The 25,388-nt window shown below is 41.0% G+C and overlaps 1 protein-coding gene across 2 annotated transcripts in view; it reads left to right on the top strand.

Moving 5' to 3' along the window:
* The window catches only part of cdh7a (cadherin 7a), a 220,183-nt gene that overhangs the window by 74,138 nt on the left and 120,657 nt on the right, over positions 1 to 25,388 (top strand). For both annotated transcript variants that reach the window (XM_073046464.1, XM_073046472.1), the window contains one exon: positions 21,637 to 21,931. In XM_073046464.1, the coding sequence (XP_072902565.1) occupies positions 21,637 to 21,931 (295 nt within the window). The remainder of the gene's footprint in view (positions 1 to 21,636; positions 21,932 to 25,388) is intronic.

Below are 25,388 nucleotides of genomic sequence, written 5' to 3'. Positions count from 1 at the left end.
ATACCAACTGCCCCATCCTCAACCCTTTCAATCCAGTTCCGTCATCCAAATAATTGACAAATAACGTGAAAAGAAGTGATTGATCCCAACACTGACCAGTGTGGAACACCACTAGTGACTGGAAGCCATCCAGAAAAGGCACCATTTTTCCCAATCTTTGCCTCCTGTTGTTCAGCCAATCTTTTATCCATGCTTGTCTCTTTCCTGTAATACCATGGGCTCTTATTTTATTTAACAGCCTCATATGTGGCACCTTGTCAAAGGCCTTCTGAAAATCTGAGTAAGTGAATTTGACTGATTCTCCTTTGTCAATCATGCCTGTTATTTCCTCAAAGAAGTCCTCTTCTTGTTATTGCCATCAGGGATGAAGTACAGGAGCCTAAAGACCTGTATTCAATGTTTAAGGAACAACTTCTTCCCTTCTGCCATCAGATTTCATGAAAACTTCCACACTATTCCTCTTTTGCAGAGTATTTATTTATTTATTGTAACGTGTAATAATTTGTTTTGCCTGTACTGTACTGCTGTAACAAAATAACAAATTTCATACCTAATATCGCTAACAACAAACTTGATTCAGATTCTGATTCTGAATTCTGTTTATGCTGCAAGAAGTTTTCCAGTATGCCTCTACAAACATATAGTTGTGCAGGTGACAATAAACTTGTCTTTGACTTTGATGTAATATGGATAATACCCCATATCAAAGTAAATTTGATATATTTTTAGATGGGACAGATCAGAGTAAAACCAAATATGTACGATCAATATTCTTGAATGTAAATGAAATGTAATTTCATTTGGTGTGATTTGGCACTGACTGAGGAATGGACTATTTTCAATCTAATTCCATGCTGTGAGAAAGGGTTAATTAATAATTATATTGTATATGAGTCCTAAGGATCATAACATAATAGAATTTTACATGAAGTGTGAAGATGATGCAGTTCAATCTTGAAACCAGATTATCCAGTCTAAACCAGCAGAGGAACAAACAAACAAAAGCACATCTGGACAGCAAAGGGATGGGCCACCTTTCAGTTCACCTACTCAGCCTGATGAATGTGTACAGTAATTTATTTTTTGCTCCAGCTTCCAGCATCCACAGTCTCTTTTGCCTCCTGTAAGCTGCAAGGTGGCATGTTGGCTGGGAATGAAGCTTAATTGCATTAACAGAGGACAGGCAAACACTGAGAGAAATCTGCAAATAATATACATTTTCCTTTAAGGCCCAAAAACACAATAGGGAAAGTGTTCCATGCATGGATTGCAGGAACAATCAAAGATAATGCTAGATCCAAGGAAAGTGTATAAAGTTGCTAGAAGGGAAAAAACAGTAAGCAAGAGGTTAGCAAGAAAATTATATGGAGACTTCAGTAAAAAAAATTACAAAAAAAACAGAATGTGTGAGTAAACCAGAAAGAAACAGAGACCTGGACTTCAAGCTTCAATGTGTAAAGAAACTGGAAGAGATTAGTGGTGGTAAATGGGTGCCTCCTATATTCAGAGAAGGGAAAACTTTAATCAAGGAAAAGGGAGAGGAATTAAACTATTATCTGTCTACCTTGAAGAAAGACTGGTGTAAATAAGAATATTAAGGAAATGAGCTGCATAAAAATGTGAAGGAATTATTAAGTCTGAAAACTGGTAAATCCATCTCCCAGAGTTTTGAAAGAAAGAGCGACAATCAATCTGCCCAAGGAACTCAATGGGTGGAGCAGAATCAGCGATGGGTGGGGAACCTGGAGCAGGATCTTGACTTAAATTCCTTCTCTCTCCTCGACCACAAACACTGTTCAGCTTGCTGAATTCCGCACGCAGATTGCTTGATGCTCCAGATTCCAGGATCTTCAGTTGCTTGTATTTCCTTTACAGAAAGAGAATGTTCGGGTTGATATTGTTCAAAGCTCTACAGATTTTGTGGCACTTGTTGTAGGTTGTAAGGTAGCCCCACACTGGATCCATGCTTCCATGCCCATTTTGTTTTATATGAGCCAGTAATTCATCTAGATTGTAAGTACTGTGAACATTTAGATATGGTTGCATTAGTTTTGCTATTTTAAAGCCTCACTATATTTTGACCCCATTTACTTTTTCCTTTGATTTCTTTTGCCCTTTGATCTTGCTTGCTGCCTCTCCAGCTTCCAGTTCCTGTTTTGTTTATCTCCCAGCAGAATTCCCTAGGAGGAGCCCATCTCTCTACTAGGCATGTTTAAACCCTCTCGAGCAACACAGAAAAAGTGTGAGGAACTCAGCAGGGCAGGCTGCATAGACAGACAACATTTAGGTTCCAAACCATAAGACATAGGAGCAGTATTCGGCCATTTGGCCCATCAAGTCTGCTCTACCATTCAACCATGGTTGATCCCTTTTCCCCCTCCCCAGCCCCACACCCTGGTCTTCTCACCATAACCTTTGATGCCATGTCCAATCAAGAACCTATCAAGCTCTGCCTTAAATACACCCAACGATTTGGCCTCCACAGCTGCCTGTGGTAACAAATTCCACAAATTCACCACCCTCTGGCTGAAGAAATTTCTCCACATCACTGTTTTAAATGGACACCCCTCTATCCTTAGGCTGTGCCCTCTTGTCCTAGACTCTCGCACCATGGGAAACATCCTTTCTACATCTACTCTGTCTTGGTCTTACAACATTTGAAAGATTTCAATGAGATCCCCCTTTATCCTTCTAAATTCCAGTGAGTACAGATGCAGATCTATCAAACGTTCCTCATATGATAACCCTTTTTTTCCTAGAATCATACTTATGAACCACCTCTGAACCCACTCTAATGCGAGTACTTCATTTTTTTTAGATGAGGAGCCTGAAACTGTTCACAATACTCAAGATGAGGCCTCACCAGTACCTTATAAAGCCTCAGCATCACATCCCTGCTCTTGTATTCTAGTCCTCTGGAAATGAATGGTAACATTACATTTGCCTTCCTCACCACCGACTCTACCTGCAAGTTAACCTTTAGGGTGTTCTGCACAAGAACTCCCAAGTCCCTTTGCACCTCAGGTTTTTTGGATTTTTCCCCATTTAGAAAATAGTCTGCACATTTATTTCTACTACCAAAGTACATGACCATGCATTTTCCAATATTGTACTTCATTTGCTACTTTCTTGCTCATTCTCCTAATCTGTCTAAGCCCTTCTGCACACTACCTGTTTCCTCAACACTACCTGCTCCTCCACCAAGCTTCGTATCATCTGCAAACTTGGCAACAAAGCTATCTATTCCATCATCTCAATCATTTATATACAGCATAAAAAGATGTGGTCCCAACACCAACCCCTGTGGAATACCACTAGTCACTGATGGCCAACCAGAAAAAGATCCTTTTATTCCCACTCACTACCCCCTACCAATCAACCTGTGTTCTGACCATGCCCGTGACTTCCCTGTAATACCATGACCTCTTAACTTGGTAGGCAGCCTCGTGTGTGGCACCTTGTCGGAGGCCTTCTGAAAGTCCAAATATACAACATCCATTGCATCCTCTTTATCCATTCTACTTGTGATCTCCTCAAAGAATTCCAACAGGTTTGTCAGGCATGATTTTCCCTTAAGGAAACCATGCTGACTTTGTCCTTTCTTGCCCTGAGTCACCAAGTACTCTAACATCTTCTCAACCACTGAGGTCAGGCTAATTGGTCTATAATTTCCTTTCTGCTGCCTCCCTCCTTTCTTAAAGTGTAGAGCGGTATTTGCAATTTTCCAGTCCTCTGGCACCATGCTAGAGTCCAATGATTTTTGAAAGATCATTACTAATGCTTCCACAATCTCTAGCATTACTTCCTTCAGAACCCTAGGGTGCAGTTCATCCAGCCTGGGTGACTTATGTACCCTTAGCTCTTTCAGCTTTTTGAGCACCTTCTCCCTTGTAATATTAATTGCATTCACTTCTCTTCCCTCACACCCTTTAACATCTGGCATACTGCTAATGTCTTCCACAGTGAAGACTGATGCATCTCTCTTTTATATTTTTACACACTTGAGAAAGCTTTTACAATCTACTTTGATGTTATTTGCTAGCTTGCTTTCATATTCCATCTTTTCCCTCCTAATGATCCTTTGAGTTGCTCTCTGTAGGTTTTTAAAAGCTTCCCAATCCTCTGTCTTCCTACTCATTTTTGCTTTGTTGTATGCCCTCCCTTTTGCTGTTACATTAGCTTTGGCATCCCTTATTTGCCACAGTTGTACTATTTTGCCATTTGAGTATTTCTTTGTTTTTGGAATACATCTATCCTGCACCTTCCCCATTTTTCCTAGAATCTAATGCCATTGTTGCTCTGCTATCATCCCTGCCATCATCTCCTTCCAATTTATGTTGGCCAACTCCTCTCTCTACCACTGTAATTTCCTTTACTCTACTGAAATACTGCTACATCAGACTTTACCTTCTCCCTATCAAATTTCGAGTTGAACTCAATCATATTGTGATCATTGTCTCCTAAGGGTTCTTTTAACTTAAGCTTCCTAATCATCTCCAGTTCATTACACAACACCCAATCCAGTATAGCTGAACCCTTCGTAGGCTCAACGACAAACTGCTCTAAAAAGCCATCTGGTTGGCATTCAACAAACTCATTCTCTTGAGATCAATTACCAACCTAATTTTCCCAATTGACCGCATGTTAAAATCTCCCATGACTATCATAACATTGCCCTTTTGGCAAGCCTTTTCTATTTCCTGTTGTAGTCTATGGTTCACATCCCAGCTACTGTATACAACTGTCATCGGTGTCCTTTTACCTTTGCAGTTTCTCAACTCAACCCACAAGGATTCAACATCTCCGGATGCTATGTCACATCTTTCTACTGATTTGATGTGATTCTTTACCAGTAGAGCTACACCACCCCCTCTGCTTACCTTCCTATCCCTCCAATACAATGTGTAACTGTGGACATTCAGCTCCCAACTACAACTATCCTTCAGGCAAGGTTCATACATCATACCTGATGATCTATAATAGTGCAACAAGATCATCCACCTTATTTTTTTATACTCTGTGCATTGAGATATATCACTTTGACAACTGTATTTGCTACCCTTTTTGATTCTGCAACCAATTCACAGCACAGCAGCTGAGGACCAGATCTTAGAGTAAGGACTCACCATTTGAAGAATCTCCACTCAAAACGTGCAATGTCCATTTCTCTGCAAAGATACTGCATGACCGGCTGAGTTTCTCCAACTTTTGGTGTGTTGTATCTGCTCCCTCTTTTGTCTCCATTAAACCCTCTTCAGCAGCACTAGCCAACCCTCCTGCATGGATATTGATCCTAGCCCCACCTAAGGGGGAACCCGTCTGATCGGTGAACCCGCCTGATCTAATCTGCCACAGAAAGTGTTCTGATCTCTCTAGCCACACATCCATTTGCTCTGTCCTCCTATTCTTGAACTCATCACATGGGACATATCCTGAGATCGCTTCCTGTGAAATCCTGTTTTTTAATCTCCCTCCTAATTCTCTAACATTGCTCACAGACCTTCATCCCTTCCTCTACTCTGTCTTTGGCTTCAATGTGCACCACAGCTTTTGGTTCTTCAGCCCTGTTCTTAAGCTACCTTGCAACCCTTCATTGACTGTTACAACATAACATCCTGCAGTCACATCTGCAGCCATATGAATATATGTCTGCTTCCCCTATACTTACTGCACTATTTATCCTTTTCCCGTGTCCCTGTAAAGTTGAGCCACCCATTGGTTCTGTGGCTCTAGTCCTTGCTTCACATTGCAAGGGAGTACAAGACCATGAGACATAGGGGCAGAAATAGGTCAATCAGCCCAACGGGTGTAATGTTAGATTTATTTACCTTCCCAACCTTATCATCCTGCCTTTACCTTCGAATGCTTTACGGATCAAGGAACCTATCAACCTCGCTTTAAATATATCCAATTAATTGGCCTTCATAGCCATCTATGACAATGAATTACATGGTTTCTGCACCCTCGGTATAAAGGAATTCATCCTCATCTCTGATCTAAATGGGCCGTGGAGTGAACGCCCCCGAAACATGCTATCCATGAAAGTCTCAATGCACATGAACTTTAGTGATGTCAGCTTTGCTCAAGCTGTGAAATAGTTCAAGATTCTTTAGCCAGATTCTATGGCACTATAATTCTTCATAATGCAGTTATGACTCACTCTGTGATGCACCCTTTTTAATAAGCTTCTTGCATTCAGATGCATTGACTCCCAAGGTGAAAAACAATGAGCAGCCAATTCAAAAACAAACTTTCAACTAGAACTTGGCAGATAAAACAATAACTGAACAGTGGGAGGCTTTTAAAGTGAATGAGTTTCAGATACAGTCGAGGCACACCATTTAGAAGAATAGAGAAATATAAAACAGATGACCATTGGGTCACACAGTTGTAGTGCCACCATCTCAAAGCTCCAGACAGCCACGTTCAATCCTGACCTAAGTGCTGACAGTGTGGAGTTTGCATGTTTTCCTTGTGCCTATTGCTTTCTCCCACATGCTAAAGACATGCACATTAGTAGGTTAATTGCCTGCTGTCAATTGCCTGTAGTAGGAGAATCCAGGGTAACTGCTCAGAATGTGGAGAGAGTGAACTAGGATTAGTGTAGGATCAGTGTAAATGGCTGCTAGTTGGTTGGACTCGATGGGCCCAAGGTCCTTTTATTGTTCTGTATGACTCTGTGATCAGAAGACAGAAAGTTAATCAGCATAAGAGAAGAGGGCATATGATAGTTAACTCCAGTGACAGCCAGACTGGTGGTGGGCAGTTGAAGATTCTGCCCAGGCTAAGTGCCTGTTCCTCTACTAGAGTCATGGCCATGCCCATATGTTGCTGGGGAAGGAAAACACAGTGTCCTTATCCATGGGCTCACTGATGCCTTTCAGATCTGGTGGGGTGTTCATTTGAATAAACTATATATATATATATATATATGTATATACACACACACACACAAATATATATCTCTCTGTCTAAGATAGTGTTGAGGTACGCCCTCCATTGATTTGCAGCTCAGATTAAATTGGTTTTTTTTAAATTATTTAATTTTTTATATTTCATTGTTATTTAGGTTCATAAGGATGGCTTTGGGAACAGAAAGGGAAGTTATGGGTCAGGTTAGCTTTTAGGAACATTGAAGTGGAGAATTAGAGATAAGGCTGGAGTCTATGTCTCCACTCCATGTTCAAAGACCAGCGATGTGGGCATGAGATATTCATTGTTGGATGTCAGATGTAGGTCAGGCTGAGAGGGCAAGGGCCCACTTGGATTAGCAAGATGTCATCTGTTTCCTGAGTTAGAGTTCAATGTGGGCAGGAGGAACAAGTTCTCATGACACCCTAGGTTTGCAAATTGACGAGACTGGAGTTTGAGGCCTAGTGTTTGGTGATCAGCATATCCTGGGTTTCATGTCAAGGATTCAGGCCTGAGATAAAATTTGTTACCTTATGGCACCAATACAGTGCAAGCTATAAATATTTCTATAAGTTATAAAAATAAGTAAATAGTGCGAAAGAGAAACAGTGAGGTGGTGTTCATGTGTTCATGGACTGTTGAGAAATCTGATGGCAGAGGGGAAGATGCTGTTCCTATAATGTTGAGTGTGGGTTTTTGGTCTGTTGTACCTTGTCCATGATGGCAGTAATGAGAAGAGGATAGTCTGGTGTTGTGACTGTCCGTAATGATGGATGCTGCTTTTTTGAGTCATTGTCACTGGAAGAAATCCTCGATGTTGAGAGGCTTATGCCTGTCATGGAGCTAGTTAAGTCTATACCCTTTGAAATGTCTTTCCATTTTGTACATCAGAGCCTCCATATCGGGGTCTTGAGGTTATATCCCTTAGCTCTAGAATAACCTACCAGTAGAAACAACTTTCCTGTCTCTATCTTATCTATTCCTTTCATAATGTTATATACTTTTTTATAAGATACCTTCTCATTCTAACAAATTCCAGCAAGTATAGGCTCAAGCAACTCAATCTTTCTTTGTGGGCTAACCACCTCATCTTTGAAGCAACCTGGTGAACCTTCTTGCCACTCCCTCCAAAGCTGGTATATCTTTTCTTAAGTAAGGAGATCAGAACTGTATGCATATTGCAGATGTGGCTCTAGCAGTATCCTGTAAAGCCCTCGCTCTTAAATTCAGTCACTCTGACAATGAAGCCCAACATTTTATTTGCCTTCTTTGTAACCCATTGTACTATAAATCAAGCTTTTGCGATCCATGCACAAGCACTCCAAATTCCCTCTGCATAAAAGCACACTGCAGTCTTTTACTGTTTAGATAATAAACAGATCGTCTGTTTTTCTCCTTTCAATTTGATGACGAATGTTATACTCCATCTGCCAGACCCTTGGCCACTCACTTAACCTTTCTATATCTCTCTGCAGATTCTCGGCATCCTCTGCACAATTTGATTCAATTGTGTCATCAGCAAACTTAGATAAGCTACACTTAGTCCCTCTTCAAATCATTTACGTATATTACGAACAGTTGAGGGCCAGCTCTGACACCTGCAACACTCTGCTCTCCACTGACCACCATCAATTTGTCCGAACTCTCTAGCTTCTATTGGTTAACCGATCCTCCATCCACGCTCATACACTACCCCTAGCTCCATTTATCTTTTATGGATAAATCTTTTGCTTGGCACCTTATCAAATTTCTTCTGCAAAACTAAGTTTCCAAGATTCACCTTTTCCCCTTGATCCACTGCACTCATTATATCCTCGAAGAACTCTCGTAAGTTTGTCAGACAACAGCTGCTTTCCAGAATCCATGCTGGGTCTGCCTGATGTAAGCACCTCCATACAGATATCTTGCTATTTTTTCCTTAATGATAGCTTCAAGCATTTTCCTGACTCCAGATGTTAAACTAACTGGCTTATAGTTATCTGCCTTCTGCATACATTCTTTTTCATTGTGACATTCACTGTGTTCCATTCTGCCACGACCTGGCCAGGTTCTAGAGAATTTTGTTATATTATCACAAATGCCTCCACTATAACTTCAACCATTTCTTTGAGTACTCTGGGATGCATTTCATCAGGACTTGTTTATCTTTAGGCCAACTAGTTTGCTCAGGACTGCATCTTTTGTCATAGTGATTGTATCAAGGTCATCACATCTCATTAAATCCATAACATATCTCTTTGGCATGTTAGGCATGTTCTCTAATCTGAAATCTGACATAACATAATCATTCAAAGCCTTGGCCATTTCTTCATTGCCCAACAGTAATTCTCCCTAGCAACACATTAAAATACTGGAGAAGCTTTATGAGGAAGGGTCTTGGTATGAAATGCTGACTGTTTACTCTTTTCCATAGATGCTGCTGGCCTGCTGAGTTCCTTCAGCAATATGTGCTCTTTGCTTTAGATTTTACTGTGTTAGTAATTCCTCCTTCTCATCTTCAAAGAGACCTCCGCTGACTTTACGTAGAACATAGAACAGTACAGCACAGTACAGGTCCTACAGCCTACAATGTTTTACCAACCTTTTAATCTACTCCAAGATCAATCTAACACTCTACCCCGCTCCCACAGAACCCATAACCTTCCATTTTTCTCTATGTGCCTATCTAAATGTCTCTAATGTATCAGCCTCTACCACCTCCCCTGGCAGTGCATTTCATGCACTTACCACCCTGTATAAAAAAATCTACCGCTGACATCTCCCTTAAACTTTTGTCCACTCACCTCCGGTATTAGTCATTGCTGCCCAGGGAAAAAGGTGCTGGCTGTTCATTCTGTCTATGTCTCTTATAATCTTTTGCACCCCTATCAAGTCGCTTCACATCCTCCTTCACTCCAAAAAGAAAAGCCCTAGTTCAACCTTTCTTCATAAGACGTTCTCTAATTCAGGCAGCATCCTGGTAAATCTCAAGTACACCCTCTCTAAAGCTTTTACATTTTTCCTATAATGAGGTGACAAGAACTGAACACGATACTCCAAATGTGGCTTGACCAGAGTTTTATGGAGCTGCGACATCACCTTGCAGCACCTGAACTCCATCCCCTGACCAATGAAGGCCAACACACCACGCGCCTTCTTAATCACCCAATGAAAGCACAACTTTGAGGGCTCAATGGACTGGTCAAGCTATCTTTTACCTGCATTATGTAATTCCATAAAGCTGAATAATTATAAAAACAGATCTAGTTACAAAATCATTTACCATCTGTATTTTTAAAATATTTTGTAGTATTTCTCTTGTATAAAATAGAAAAAAAACATACAGTAAAAATTTCCTGCAGGAATTTCAAGTCTCTGGTGACATACCAAATTTCCTCAAACTTCTAATGAAATAGAGCTGCTGGCTTATCTTTTTCATGATTGCATCAGTATGTTTTATCAGTAATGTAGTATTGTCATAACAGGATACTGCTATCATTGAATAAAGCTCCTTTGAAAAAGGAAAAATAAAGTGAGACTGGTTATAGAGGTTAAGATGGAAAAAAAAGGAATAAGGGACCAAAGGGAAAATATGGGAGGAGGCTGGCATCAAACATTAAAGAAAATCCAAAATTACTTCTTAGGCATATGAATGGGGAAGGACTTGTAAGGGAAGAAGTGAGGCCAATCCGAGACTAGCAAAGAAATCTACAGAGGGAGGAATGTCCTTCACATCAGTCTTCACCAGGGAAAAATAAGCAGCTGGAGTCATAGCAAAGAATGTGTAATTGAGATTCTGTACAGGGATACGAATTGATATAAATGAGTGTGAAACAGAGATGCTGCAAGTCATATGGATAGACCATCAAGTCCAGATTAGTTGTATCCTGAATCATTGAGGGAAGGAGGGAGAAAGATTCAGAGGGCCTGGCTGCTATCTTCAAAACTTCTAGTTTCAAGAGTGGCCTCCAAGTGCAAGAAAGTTTAAAGAATATATGTTTGTTCAAACAATGATGCATTACAGACCAGTGGTTTAAACACAGTACTGGAGGAAATTCTAGACACAATAAAAAGAGTTAGAACTGCTAGTTACTTGTTAAGTGTGGACCAATTTGAGAAAGGCAGCCAGGATTTGGTATTGGTTTTGGTTTATTATTGCCACATACCAAGATACAGTGATAACTCCGTCTTGCATAATGTTTATACAGGTCAAATCATTACACCGTACATTGAGGGAGAACAAGTTAAAACAATAACAAAGCAGAATGAAGTGTAAAAGTTACTGAAACAGTGCAGGACAGCTGAACAATAAGGTGAAATAATGAGGTAGACTGTGAGGCTGAGAGTCCATCTTATCTTACAAGAGGTCCATTCAAGAGTTAGTAACAGTGGAATGGAAGCTGCCCTTCAGCCTGGTGATAAATGCTTTCAGGCTTTTGTATCTTCAGCAGGATGGGAAAGGGAAGAAGAGAGAATGTTTGGGATGGATGGGGTCTTTGATTATGCTGGCCGCTTTACTGAGGCAGTGAGAAATGTAGACAGAGTCCATAGAGGGAAATCTGGTTCCTGTGATGTGCTGAGTTGTGTTCACAGCTCTCTGTAGTTTCTTTTGGCCATGTGTAGAGTAGTTGCCATACCAAGCTGTTATGCATCTTTTCAGAATGCTTTCTATGGTGCATCACGTTCAACAAACCGGGTAAAGCTTTATTGATGATATTTCAGAGAGGGTTGGCGGATTGGGGAGTTGTCATATGAGGAGGGACTAAGTAGACTGAGCCCAAATGCTTCAGAGTTTTGTAAAAAAAATTGCTGATCTTACATAAATTCCTTACAGGGCTTGACTGGATGGAGGTGGAGTTCAATTTTTTTCCTAGCAGTGGTACCTAGAACCAGTTGGCCATAATCTTAAAGAAGGAGTCATTCACTTGGACATAGACATGAGATTGATGTTGACAGGAAGAGTCATTAAGTCTATTTTTTACGCCATGGGCCAATATTATTAAACAAAGAACAAAGGGTCCACGGATCTGGGGTTGAACCCCAGATCTATAGTATGCCCATGTGGTACCCCTCATTTCTTTTTACTGGCTATTTCTCCTCTCCCCTTTCAGTCCTGTATCGACCCAAAACACTAACTATTCTGCTATCCTCACAAATATGCCTGACCCACTGAGTTCTTTCTGAAGTTAATTCCTCCAGTCATTAGGGTTCACATTTGTCTGTTTTTGAGATGTTATTCCTGTATGTTGGCAAAAGACTGAAGCAGTGTTGAGTTTCATAGGACAAAAACAGAAAATGCTGGGAACACTCAACAGGCCAGACAGCATTTGTGGAGGGAGATATTGTGATATTTTTCAGGTCTATGACCTCTAGTCAGAAATGTGAAAGAGAGAGATTTACATGGGTTTCCAGTATCTAACATTCCCAAGTCTTACAATGAGTTGCAGACCTAAAAAGGAAACAGTTTCTTTCTCCACAGATGCTGCCTGACTTATTTTGTATTTCTAGCTGGCTTAATTTCGGAATCCACCATCTGCATTTTTGTGATTTTTGTTTAATTTCCTGGTCCCTGGTATGGCTGTGGGAAATGGCTAACCTGTTGTGTAAGAAACAGCACACCATCATGTAGAAACTTATAGATAGCGAAATTACTGCAAAGTAGCCAACATATTCGGAGATCACACCTACTCTGGACATTCTCACATCCCCCCTCTCGCACTGGGCAGAAAATACAAAAGCCTGAAAGCTCCTACTACCTGACTTAAGGACAGTTTTTGCAATGCTGTTTTGACATTATTGAATGGTCACCTAGTATGATAAAATGGATTCTTAATCACATGGTCTACCTCGTCATGGCCTTAGTGTCTGGCTGCACTGCACTTTCTCTGTAACTGTTACACTTTATTCTGCACTCAGTTATTACCTCATTGTACAGATGAGATGAAATAAGGTGATCACATGCAAAACAATGTTTTTCATCAAGCCTTGATACAGTGTTTTGGTGAAGTTATGGCAGGAGAAATAGGCGATCTTAGCAATGGTGCAGCTTGAAGCTCATTTCAAGATCAAAGGTAAAGCCAACTTTGCCAAAAGGCTGGGTTGCTCAGGTCAAGAGTGGCCAGGACACAGATTGGATGGGGTTGGAGAGGAGGGTTGTGGCTGTACTCATCAGTGCATTATGACCCATGATACCCACATCAAGAAAGATTTATTTATGAGATGGAAGAAGTTCTGCAGATGCTGGAAATATTGAGCAATATACACCAAATGCTAGAGTAATTCAGCAGATCAGGTGGGATCCATGGAGAGGAATTATCCAGTCCGTGCTTTGGGCTGAGGCTCTTCATCAGGACCTGCAACAGTCCTGAGGAAAGATCTCAGTCTAAAACTTAGACTGTTTATTGTTCCCCGGCATTCTGTGTGCATCACTGTTTGTGAGGTGAAATGTTTAACCTGCTTGCAAGTTGAGACTTTGAGATTTTGCTACAGAGTGAGCGTTTTAGTCAATATTACATTATTTACAAGAAGGAACACTGAAGGAGTTTGCTGTCCACAGTTTATATTGATACAGGGAATGGTAGTTTAGAAATTAGAGCTTTTCCTTGCTCAGATTGCAGGTAAATCTGTTTCTTTTTCCCAAGTTAGATCATCATCTGTGCTACAACCAGATCTGTGATCACAGATATAAGTTGGCAGATATAGGTGCAACTTATGACTATCGTTTATTGACCCTAACAGAGAACAGACTCCACAGCGAAGAGACATGAATTACAGGGACCCGTAGGTGACACAAATCTTTCACCCACAGCCTCTGCCAGGCTCTAATTGCTCAGTACCATGTATTGTATATGCGGAAACATCACATACCTGTGTCCCAGATCCATGGTATGTAGTGGTTAGTGTGACACTATTACAGCTCGGGGCATCAGAGTTCAGGTTCATCTCAGACGTATTCTGTAAGGAGTCTGTACATCCTACCCGTGGAATGCTTGACTTTTCTCTGGGTTCTCGGTTTCCTCCCACAGTCCAAAGTCATACCAGTTAGTAGCTTAGTTGGTCATTCTAAATTCTCCCATGATTAGGCTAGGGTTAAATTGGGAGTTGTAGGCCATGCAGCTCAAAGGGCCAGAAGGACCTATTCTGTACTGTATGTTAATGAATGAATGAATAAACAAATAAACACATAAATAAATAAGTATGTTCACCAGCTTGACAAGTTTGTTTTTATAATGGTGTGGAGCAATCACAGCATGGGCCTCAATCAGAGACAGTCATGACACGCTGGACATCGCCGCTTACCCCTACCTAGGTTTTCCCTTATCTCCATGGTGATCTTTCTGCAGCTGCATATAAGAACAAGAACAAGAATAAGCATCTTGGTTGACATTGACAAACTGGGCCCATTTCCATGCTTCATTACACTGTAACTCCATGACAGTGACAGTATATCCCTCCGTGGAGGTCAGACCCAGGTGTGGTCACACTAGGGTTTAGTAATTAGAGCAAGAGTCTTCACTTTTCAGATTCAAGGCTTTTAGCAGTAAAAGCCAACATACTGTATTAATTTCTAGTTGTTTGCTGCCTCTGGAGTGAGCAGCATAACAATGACACGGCAGCTGTAACTTCCACGTTCAGTGGCTTTTGGGAGCCACACATATCCCATCTTAGCATCATTTCTGTGCCTCAAATGCCACAGCTTTGAATGTACTTTATTCTTATGTTCTCAGGAGGTCTTTGTATCACACTACTAAGTGTGTACTTAAAGGTGATGAAATGCAATTTCTAAGCCAGCACATTATGTTCTGATTGTCTTCTGACTCATTCTGCACAGTCCTGTGTGTTCATGAAGTCAGCGTTAGGCAATGCTTCACACTTGTTCCAAAGACACAAGGAGAGTGGAATGCACACACAAACTAGTGAGTTTGGACCAGAATGTGTCACCAGAGTGAGTTCAGGGTTGTCACTGGAATGAGATCTGGAGTGATAAATAGGTGTCACACACACAGAATGCCAGAGGAATTCAGCAGGTGAGGAAACATCTATGGAAGTGAATTGATTGTCAACATTTCAGGCTGAGACCCTTCATCAGGACTGGAAAGGAAGGGGGATAATGCCAGATTTAAGAAGGTGAGAGGGAGAGGAAGGAGGATAATCTAGAAAGTGATAGGTGAGTCGGGTTGGGGGAGGGGCGATGAACTATGAAACTGAGAGGTGACAGGTGAAAAACGAAGGAGGACTCTCATAGGAGAGGAAAGTGAACCATGGGAGAAAGGGAAGGCGGAGAGGCACCAGGGGAGGGAATTCATAGGTGAGGAGGTAAGAGGTAGAGTGGGGCATAGAAGAAGAGGGAAGGGAGGGGGGAAAATTAACTGGAAAGAGAAATCAATGTTTGTGGCATCAGATTGGAGGCTACCTAGATGGAATATAAGGTGTCACTCCTCCAATCTAAGAGTGGCCTCATCATGGTAGAAGAGGACTGACATCATAGACTGACATGTCGGAAATGGAATGGGGATAGAAATGAACATGTTTGGCCATCAGGATATTCTGCTTTTTGTGGATGGAGTGGAGGTACTTGATAAACCCGTCCCTCAAGTTACATCAGATCTCACTAATGTAGAGGAGGCAGCATCAGGAGTACCAAACACAGTAGATGATGTCAATAGATTCACAGGTGAAGTGTTGCCTCACCTGGAAGGACTGTTTGGAGCCCTGAATGGAGGTGAGGGAGGAGATGAATGGGCAAGTGCAGCATTTCTGTCAATTTCAAGGATATATGCCAGGAAGGAGATTAGTAGAGAGGGATGAATGGGCAATAGAGTCATGGAGCGAGTGATCTCAGAGGAGAGCAGAGTGGGATGGGGGCAGGTAAAGAGGTGTTTGGTGCTAGGGTCCCGCTAAAGATTGCAGAATTTGTGGAGAATGATGTGTTGGATGCAAAAGCACATGTGGTGGTAGGTGAGGACAACAGAAACTCTATCCCTGTTAAGGCAGCGGATATCTGGGAAATGGAGGAGATGTTGTTGAGGACAGCTTCAATGGTGGAAGCCCCCTTTTTTGAAGGAGGAGGCCATTTCTGATGTTTTGTAAGTGAAAGCCTCATGCTGGGAACAGATACAGTGGAGGTGAAGGAACTGAGAAAAGGGATAGCATTTTTACAGGAGGCAGGGTGGGAAGGGGTACAGTCAATATAGCCATGGGAATCAGTAGGCATATAAAAATGTTAGTAGACAGATCATGAAAGAGAAGCGGGGTGTCATTAATGAACCAAAACCTAGTGAATGTAAGGGCAGGTGTGTCACAGGACGCAAGAGATTTTGCAGATGCTGGGAATCTTGAGCAATACACATAAAATGGAGCTCAGCAAATCAGACAGCATCTATGGAAGGATATAAACATACAACATTTTAGGTTGAGATCCTTCATCGGGATGGAAAGGAAAGAGACAAAAGCCAAAACAAGAAGGTAGAATGAAGGAAAGGAGAACAAGCCATTAGGTGACAGGTGAGACCAGGTGAGGGGAAAGGTGAGTGGCTTGCAAAGGGGTGGAATGATGTGAGAAGCTGTGAGTTGATAGGTGGAAGAGGTAAATGGCTGAAGAAAGAGGAATCTAATCATAGAGCACAGGAGAATCAAGAGAAGCAAGTGAAGAACCAGAGATCATGAGCATGGAGAAGAGAAGAAAAGAGGTGAGAGGGCCACTAGAATGGGGGGGGGGGGGTAAAGGGAAGGGGGAAACAGAGGGGATTGGTTCCTGGAGGTCAGAGAAATCAATGTCCATGCTATCAGGTTGGAGGATACCCAGATGGATTATGAGGTATTTCTCCTCAGACCTCACAGGACTCACAAGAGAAGGGTTAGGTGTGAGGAATGTATGTGCCTTATAGAGTAGTACATGTTGAGGCCCTGAAGAGAGAATATAAGTGGTCAGGTAGGAAGCCAAAAAGCAGGACTTCAAGGGTAGTAATCTCTTGATTGTTGCCTGTGCTATGGACCAGTGAGGGTAAGAATAGGAGAATTTGGCAGATGAATGCATGGCTGAGGAGCCGGTGCGGAGAGGAGGTTTTCAGATATCTGGATCATTGAAATCTCTTCTGGGGAAGGCATGACCTGTACAAAAAGGATGAGTTACACCTGAACCTGAGGGGCCAATATCCTTATGGGCAGATTTGCTAATAGTGTTGGGAAAAGTATAAACTAATTTGGCAGGGAAATGGAAACTGCATTGATACAACAGAGGATGGGGCGGTTGGTATATGAGTAGATGCAGTGTGTAGTGAGACCATGAGAATGGACAGGCAGATGACAGGGCAAATGTAGTTAGTGGGATGGGATGACGAGTGTCTTTAAGCTAAATAGTAGTTCAGCAGTTTGGAAAAGTGAGGAAAAGGGAAAGTGAAGGAGACTGCAGGACAGAATATAGAAGTCTTCAGAAGAAATAAAAAGCCAAAAAGTTTTGAAAAGGTATGAAAATTTAACTTCTGGTACATAGGTGTAAAATTGAAAAGGGTGATGAATATAGGACTGAAGTTGTTACATTTAAATTCATGCAGTATATGGAATAAGTAGATGATCTTGTAGCACAGTTAGAGATAGGCAGGTATGACGTTGTGGGCATCGCTGAGTTATGCCTGAAAGAAGATTACACTTGGGAGCTTAACATCAAAGGATACACATTCTATTGAAAGAACAGGCAGGTAGGTAGAGGGGGCGGGGTGGCTCTGTTGGTAAAAATTAAAATTCTTAGAAAGAGATGACACAGGATCAGAATATGTTGAATCTTTGTGAGTAGAATTAAGAAATTCCAAGTGTAAAATGAGTCACATAAAGAATTCCCAACAGTAGCCTGGATGTAGGCTACAAATTATAACAGGGTATACAAAAAGGATGTAAAAAGGGCAATGCTATGGTAATTATGGGGACTTCAATACCCAGGTAGATCGGGAAAATCAGCTAGGTTCTGGATCCCAAGAGCAGATATTTGTAGAATACCTACTAGATGTCTTTTTAGAGCAGGATATATTACAGTCCATTTAGGAAAAGGCAATTCTGGATTGGGTTTTGCTTAATGAACTAGACTTGATTAGAGTTTAAGGTAAAGGAAGCCTTAGGAAGTGGTGATCATAATATGATAGAATTCACACTGCAGTATGAGAAAAATAAGATGAATCAGCATTACAGTGAAGTAATGGGATTGACAGGGACATGAGAGAGCAGCTGGCCAATGTTGACTGGATGATGGCTGACTCAATAGCTAGAGTTTCTGGGATCAATTCAGGCGCAGGATGGACACATCCCAAAGAAGACATATTCTAAAGTCAGCATGAGACAACCATGGCTGATAAGAGAAGTCAAAGACAGCATAAGAGCAAAAGAAAGGGCATATGATAAAGTAAAAATTAATTGGTAGCTAGAGGATTGCGACGCTTTTAAAAAACAACTGAAGGCCACTAAGAAAAACAATGAGAGAAAAGATGAAATATGAAGGTAACCTAGCTAATGATTTAAAAGAAGATATCAAAAGTTTTTTAGATGTATAAAGAGTAGAAGGGAGGTGAGAGTGGAGATTGGACCTTTAGAAGTGATGCTGGAGAGGCAGTAATAGGAGACAAAGAAATGGTGGATGACTCAATAAGTATTTTAACTCAGTCTCCACTGTGAAAGACATCAGCAGAATGCTGGAAAGCCAAGAGTGTCAAGTGGCAGAAATGAGTGTAGTTGCTATTACTAAAATGAAAGTACTTGGGAAGCTGAAAGGTCTGAGGGTAAATAAGTCACCTGGACCAGATGGTCTACACGGCAGGATTCTGAAAGAGGTAGCTGGAAAAATTGTGGAAGTATTAATATTGATCTTTCAAGAATCACTAGAATCTGGAATGGTTCCAGAGGACTGAAACATTGCAAATGTCATTCCACTCCTTAAGAAGGGAATAAGGAAAAGACAGGGAATTATAAGCCAGTTAGCCAGACTACAGTGATTGATAAGATGTTGGAATCTATTATTAAGGATAATATTTGGGGGTACTTTGAGGCATATGATAAAATAGGCTGAAGTCGGCATGGTTTCCTTAAGGTGAATTCTTGACAGCGAAATTTGTTGAAATTCTTTGAAGAAATAACAGGCAGGATAGACAAAGCAGAATCGGTGAATATTGTTCACTTAGATTTTCAGAAGGTCTTTAACAGGATGCCACACATAAGGCTGCTAAACAAAATATGAGCAGATGGTATTATAGGAAAGATAATAACATGGATAGAAGATCAGCTGACTAGCAAGAGGCACTGAATGGGAATAAAAGGGACCTTTTCTGGTTGGCTGCTGGTGATTAGTGGTGTTTTGCAGAGGTCGATGTCGGGACCACTTCCTTTCACATTACAGATGATGGAATTGATGGCTTTGTGACCAAGTGTGCTGACAATACGAAGCTAGGTGGTAAGGCAGGTAGTGTTGAGGAAGCATCGAGACTGTAGAATGACTTAGACAGATTAGGAGTCCAGGCAAAGAAGTGTAGGGAAGTGCATGGTTGTGCACATGTGAACAATAGCTCACTATTCCTCTTCTGCATTATTTATTTATTATTTTAGCAATGCTTTAGGACATTTTTGGAACAGGTTCTTCCTTTCCATCATCAGATCTTTGAATGGACAATGAACCAGCCCATAAAAGCTACCTCCTCATTTTTTTTTATGTATTGCACTTTACTACTGCCACAGAACAACACGTTTCATGATAATTATCAATGACAGTAAACCTGATTCTAATTTGGATTCTGAAGTGCAGTGTAGGTAGACAATAATAGAAGGGTAAGAGAATAGTTGGAGAATTAAAGTTGTATGTTATTCAATATATGTTTAAAAATTGTCACTGCAATGCCTTTGAGTAAAAGAACATCAGTGAAAGAGATACTTGATGTTCCAGACAATATCAACCCTCTGGGCAATCTTTGAAGTTACTGATCACTATGTGAAGGCATAAAATTAAAATACAGGGCAAAATCAGCTGTTTCATAAATCTTGCCTCAAAGTAATCTAATTGAGAGCTTTGCAAGTCACTCTCAAATCTGGCCCCATTGTGAAGTCTCATTTGTGAAGAGCGGTTTACACTTAACCTTGTCAGCTTTACGGAGATAGTCAGCTCTCGTACCCGACGCACGATGCTGTGGATTTCCAAAGCAGTAAAGAGGGACTGATGCTGTATCGGTGGGTGGTGATTCTGAGACAAGATACTTCCTGCTCTCTTGGGAGGTAGCAATAGATCCTTCAACGACACTTCAGAGAGGAGCAGCGAGCTCTGTTTGTGTCCTGACCAGCGTAGAAGCCCTCACCAAACATTACAGGAAAAGTTAGCACATTGCTCTTCATGGGATTTGATGTGCATGGGTTGGTTGCTACATTTTGTACATTGCATCTCAATGGTATTTAATTGCCTGTGAAATGCTGCAGGATCTTCTGAGCTCATAAAAACGACATATAATGAGACTCTGATATTCCATTATCCGATTATACGGAAATTACGATGGGGTTCCCGATCTGGCTCATTGCATTCTGTTTTACATATTCCTATTAAATTCATTAGGGTCCTACTTTCCACATTCCCTTTGCACTCACCATGTTATGTTTCATGCCTACCCTTTAGCTGGAATGGGGTCCCATTTCCCATATTCCCTTTGAACTCACTGGGTCTTGTTTCCCACAGGCCCTTTAAAGTCACCAGGTCTCCACTTCCCACACTCTATTTAAACTTTCTGGGATCATGGGGAGATCACTGTGTAACTTACAAACATAACATTTTTTAAAGTGTGCTGAGATGAAACATCCAATAATCCAGAAAATCTGTCAGTCTGGAACCACCAAGCCCCAAGATTATTGGATTAATGGAGTTTTTCAGTAAGTGTAAAACTTTCAAATTTTAATTTGAACCAGTACGTAATCTGTTATTTTCATTGAAATTCCTGAACATGTTCAAATCTAAGAAATCTTACATGGTGAGATGTAAGGTGAGTTTATTGTCATATGCATGAGTACATGTATGCACAGATGCAATGAAAAACTTACTTATAGTAACATCATGGACACAGGATATGAGATCTACAGCATTCACAAGAAAAACCCAAATTATGCGTAAATTTTACAAGAAAGAACACAACTTTGAAGTCCCCCTTTAGTGCAAAGTGATCATGGTGTTGCTATACCTATGTAGTGATTAGGGTAGTGCAAGTTGTTTAGAAAATTGAATGGTTAAGGGGAAGTAGCAGTTCTTGAACCTCGTGCTGTGGGACCTCAGGCTTCTTTACCTCCTGCTTGATAATAACTGCAAGAAGATGGCATGGCCTGGATGGTGGAGATCTTTGACGATGGACATTGCCTTATTGAGGCAGTGCTTTTTGTGGATGTCACTAATGGTGGAGAGAGATGTATCTATGAATTATCCAGTACTCTGCATCTTCTTACATTTCCGTCTATTCAAATTGCCATACCAGACCATGATGCAACCAGACAGTGTGCTTTCAACAGTACAGCTGTAGGATTCTTTTAGCGTGTTTGATGGCAAACTGAACCTCCTTAACTACTTAACCACCTAAGAAAGTAAAGATATTGGCATGCATGCCTTCCTTGTAATTGCATCCATGTTCTAATATCCAGGACTTTTGGACACATTGTCTACCGACAGAAGAACATGTCAGCATGATGGTGTGATGTTGCTGTGTCCTGAAAAGTCCTTATATTGTATTTATTTCCCACCAGCTGCACTCTGATGTCGATCGGGGAGACGGCTCCATCAAGTATGTGCTTTCAGGAGAAGGAGCAGGTTCCATCTTCATCATCGACGAGAGCACGGGAGATATCCATGCCACCAAACGACTGGATCGTGAAGAACAAGCCTATTACGCACTACGGGCACAGGCTGTTGACCGGCTGACTAACAAACCCGTTGAACCCTTATCAGAGTTTATCGTCAAGATTCAAGACATCAATGATAATGAGCCACGGTTTCTGGATGGACCATATTTAACCAGCATCCCTGAAATGTCTCCTGTCGGTAAGTTCAGGGAGCAGCCTTTTTACCTTCTACTCATTTCTCATGTCCTTCCAACAGTGACACAGACCTAAACAAGCAGGACACAGACTCCCCATCAAACCCTATGAACGGCATCACCTAACAGTAGAAAATCACGGGGGTTAGGGTATGCTCATTTGGTCTAGCAAGTTTATTCCATCAGTCAATGAAATACATAACCCAAAATCATACGCCTCCATCAATCTACGTTTCTGAACAGTCCATAAATATTTTCACTATTCCTCTTTTGTGCTATTTATTTTTAAATTGTAACTTATTTATCTTTTATGTCTTGCACTATACTGATACCACAAAACCACAGATTTCATAATATATGTCAGTGGTAGTAAACCTGCTTCTGATCCCTCTAATAGATTTGGTCAACACAAATATACTTGCGTCAAATTCAAAATTCCCAGTGGATGTGGAACCAATTGCTGATTGTTAAAAGGAATTTCAAATTTCTAGCAGCTTCCAAATGCAGAAGTACTTCTGCACCTCACTCCAGAGAGACCTGGTTCCTTCATGATAGGCTACATCACTGACCCAAAAAATTTCTCTTTATCTACCTTAATTTATGTTATGTTAATATAGCTATGTTAATCACTTGAAACTGATTAAACCACCTTTCCATTTCTAAATTTTCAACTTGCATAATCTCACTCCATCCAGTGTTATGTCCTCCCCAATTCTCAAGAAACACTCCCACTGATGCCATTATGCTCTGACTAGGAGTTTTTTGTTGTTTTATATGACATTTATCTATTCTAGAGTAATAGAGTTTATAGCAGGGAAACAGGCCTTTTGGCCCACTCATCCATGCCAATCAAGGTGTCTTCCTGAGCTAGCCCTGAAGAAGTGTCTCAGCTCGAAATGTCAACTGTTTACTCCTTTTCATAGATGCTGCCAGTCCTGCTGAGTTCCTCCAGCATTTTCTATGTGTTGCTTTGGATTTTCAGCAACTGCAGATTTTCTCCCATTTGCCTGTGGTGGCTATCTTGTTTCAAATCTGTGTTTTTGTAATTATACCCATCTGTACCACTTCCTCTGGCACCTTGTTCCGTATTCCCACCACCCTCTGTGTGAATGCCTCTGAGATCCCCTTTAAATCTTTCCTCTTTCGCCCTAAAACTAATGCCCATAGTTTATGCTCCTGGGACAAAGGCTGAGGACATTCATCTTACCTATATTCCTCAGGATGTTATAAACTTCTGTAAGGCCATGCTCAGCCTGCTACTCTCCAGGGAAAACAGACCCCGCCTATCCAATCTCTTCTTATAATTAAAGCTCCTGTTCATTTTTACCACTACTCCTGTGAATCTTTTCTGCACCCTTTCTAGCTGAATGACATCCTCCCTATACAATTCTCCCAGCACTCCAAGTAATGGCACACAATACACCAAGTAAATGCACAAAATACTCTGAGAAATGACATTCAGTGCCCGAGTAGCTTCACACTATACTCTATGTAACTGCACAGAGTACTCCAAGAGCTAATTTACAGCCGAGAGGTTAAGAACTTTTTTTCCTTGGTTTTAATTGACAGGATGGGATTAATGGCATATACAGGTGACAATTAGCTGCAGCTTCATAATCTACTGCATACACTTGAGTGCCCTTCATCTGTCTATCCAGCCAGGCACTCTTCTTGTGACACAATGAAATATTCAAAGTTTGCAGGATTCACATTAAATCTTCAGTCTGCATTAACTTGTGCTGCTGCTTATTCAGAAAATTCAAAGCTTGCAGTAAAGTCATTCAACATCATGAAAAATCCAGAAGAGTAAGAAGCAAAGGCACCCGTTCCAACAGTAACATTGATTAAAAGCATTTTTGGTATTGCAATTATTCATTTGAAATTACAATTGATAAAATATCTACTTATATTTCTTCTATGAAACATGAATATTAAACCTTGTTTCCATCACGATGGAGCAGGATTGATGGTCACTGAATCATGCTGTAATATCTTTGGTATAAATAATTGATAAGTTAATACAATGATTTTAAACTGCTGAGATTAATTATTAATTTATTAACTTATCACATGTTCAATGGCTTATCTTTTATTTTCTGTTTGCCTGACATCAGACATATCCTGAGGTGGTCCTATGGCTCAGTGCACCTCTCAATATCACTGCAGGTCTGGGGGAATAGTGCGCTGTAGGTGATATGTGTGGAGCTCCCGTATATTCATAGAACAATACAACACAGGGCCAGGTTCTTTGGCTCACCATTTCTACATCGACCATGATGCTAAATTAAGCTGAATCAATTCTGCCTGCACATGTTCTATATTCCTCCATTTCCTGCATATTCACAAATATACAGGATGCAACTGCCTCTTAAACACCACTATTGTATCTGTATCCACCACTCCCCGACAGCCATTCCAAGCACCCACCACCCTCTGTGTAAAAAAACTTGCCCCTCCACTTCTTTAAGAATTCCCTCTCTCACCTTAAATATATGACATCTAGTAGTTAACATTTCTACCCTGGGAAACAGGTCTGTCTGTCTACCTGATCAATGCCTCTCATAATTTTATAAATTTTCACAAGGTCTTCCCTCCGCCTCCAATGCTCCAAAGAAAACAACTTAAGGTAGTTCAACCTCTCCTTATAGCTCATACCCTTCATATAGCTTCATATCCAAGAAGTATGCTGGTAAACAACTGCTGCATCGTCTCCAAAACCTCCACATTCTTCCTGCAATGTTAGGACAAGGACTGCCCACAATGGCCCATTCATTGTTTTATATGATTTCTCCCTGTTTAATTTGTCTAATCCCATCATAATCTTGTTCACCACTATTCCATTGTGTGTCATCCTCCTTTTGCTGCAAGAAGAACAACCTTAGCTTTTCTAACCTTGGAGCTGAAATCTACCCATCATAGAGTCATAGAATCATAGAACACCACAGTACAGAAACCAGACCTTCAACCCATCTAGTCCATGCCAAACTGTTATTCTGCCTAGTCCCATAGTCCCTAACCTGGACAATATTCCTCCGTATCCCTCCTGGCAACGTACTTATCTAAACTTCTCTTAATTGTTGAAATTAAACCTGTATCCACGACTTCTTCCGGCCGCTCGTTTCGTACTCACACCACCCTCTGAGTGAAGAAGTTTCCACTTAGATTCCCCTTGAATATTTCACCTTTTATCCTTAATTTGAGACCTCTAGTTCTGGTACCACCCAACCTCAGTGGAAAACAGCTGCTTAAGAGAGGGTTGTGTATGCTTCTCATAATTCCCTGGAACGATTGCAATAAATCCTTCCTAAAGTGATGGGCCCATACTTGAAGCAGGACTCTAGCTGTTGTCTAACTTGCATTTTATACAGGATCATCTACCTCATTGTTGTCTGCCCCAATGGCACTTTCTTGCTAACTGTAAGATTTTATTCTGCACTCTGTTATTACTTCAGTGTTCTGATG

The sequence above is a fragment of the Hemitrygon akajei genome, chromosome 1 (genome assembly GCF_048418815.1).
Source record: "Hemitrygon akajei chromosome 1, sHemAka1.3, whole genome shotgun sequence".
Lineage (NCBI taxonomy): Eukaryota > Metazoa > Chordata > Chondrichthyes > Myliobatiformes > Dasyatidae > Hemitrygon > Hemitrygon akajei.
The sequence above is the reverse complement of the archived record's forward strand: the minus strand, read 5'-3'. Positions and strand labels throughout refer to the sequence as shown.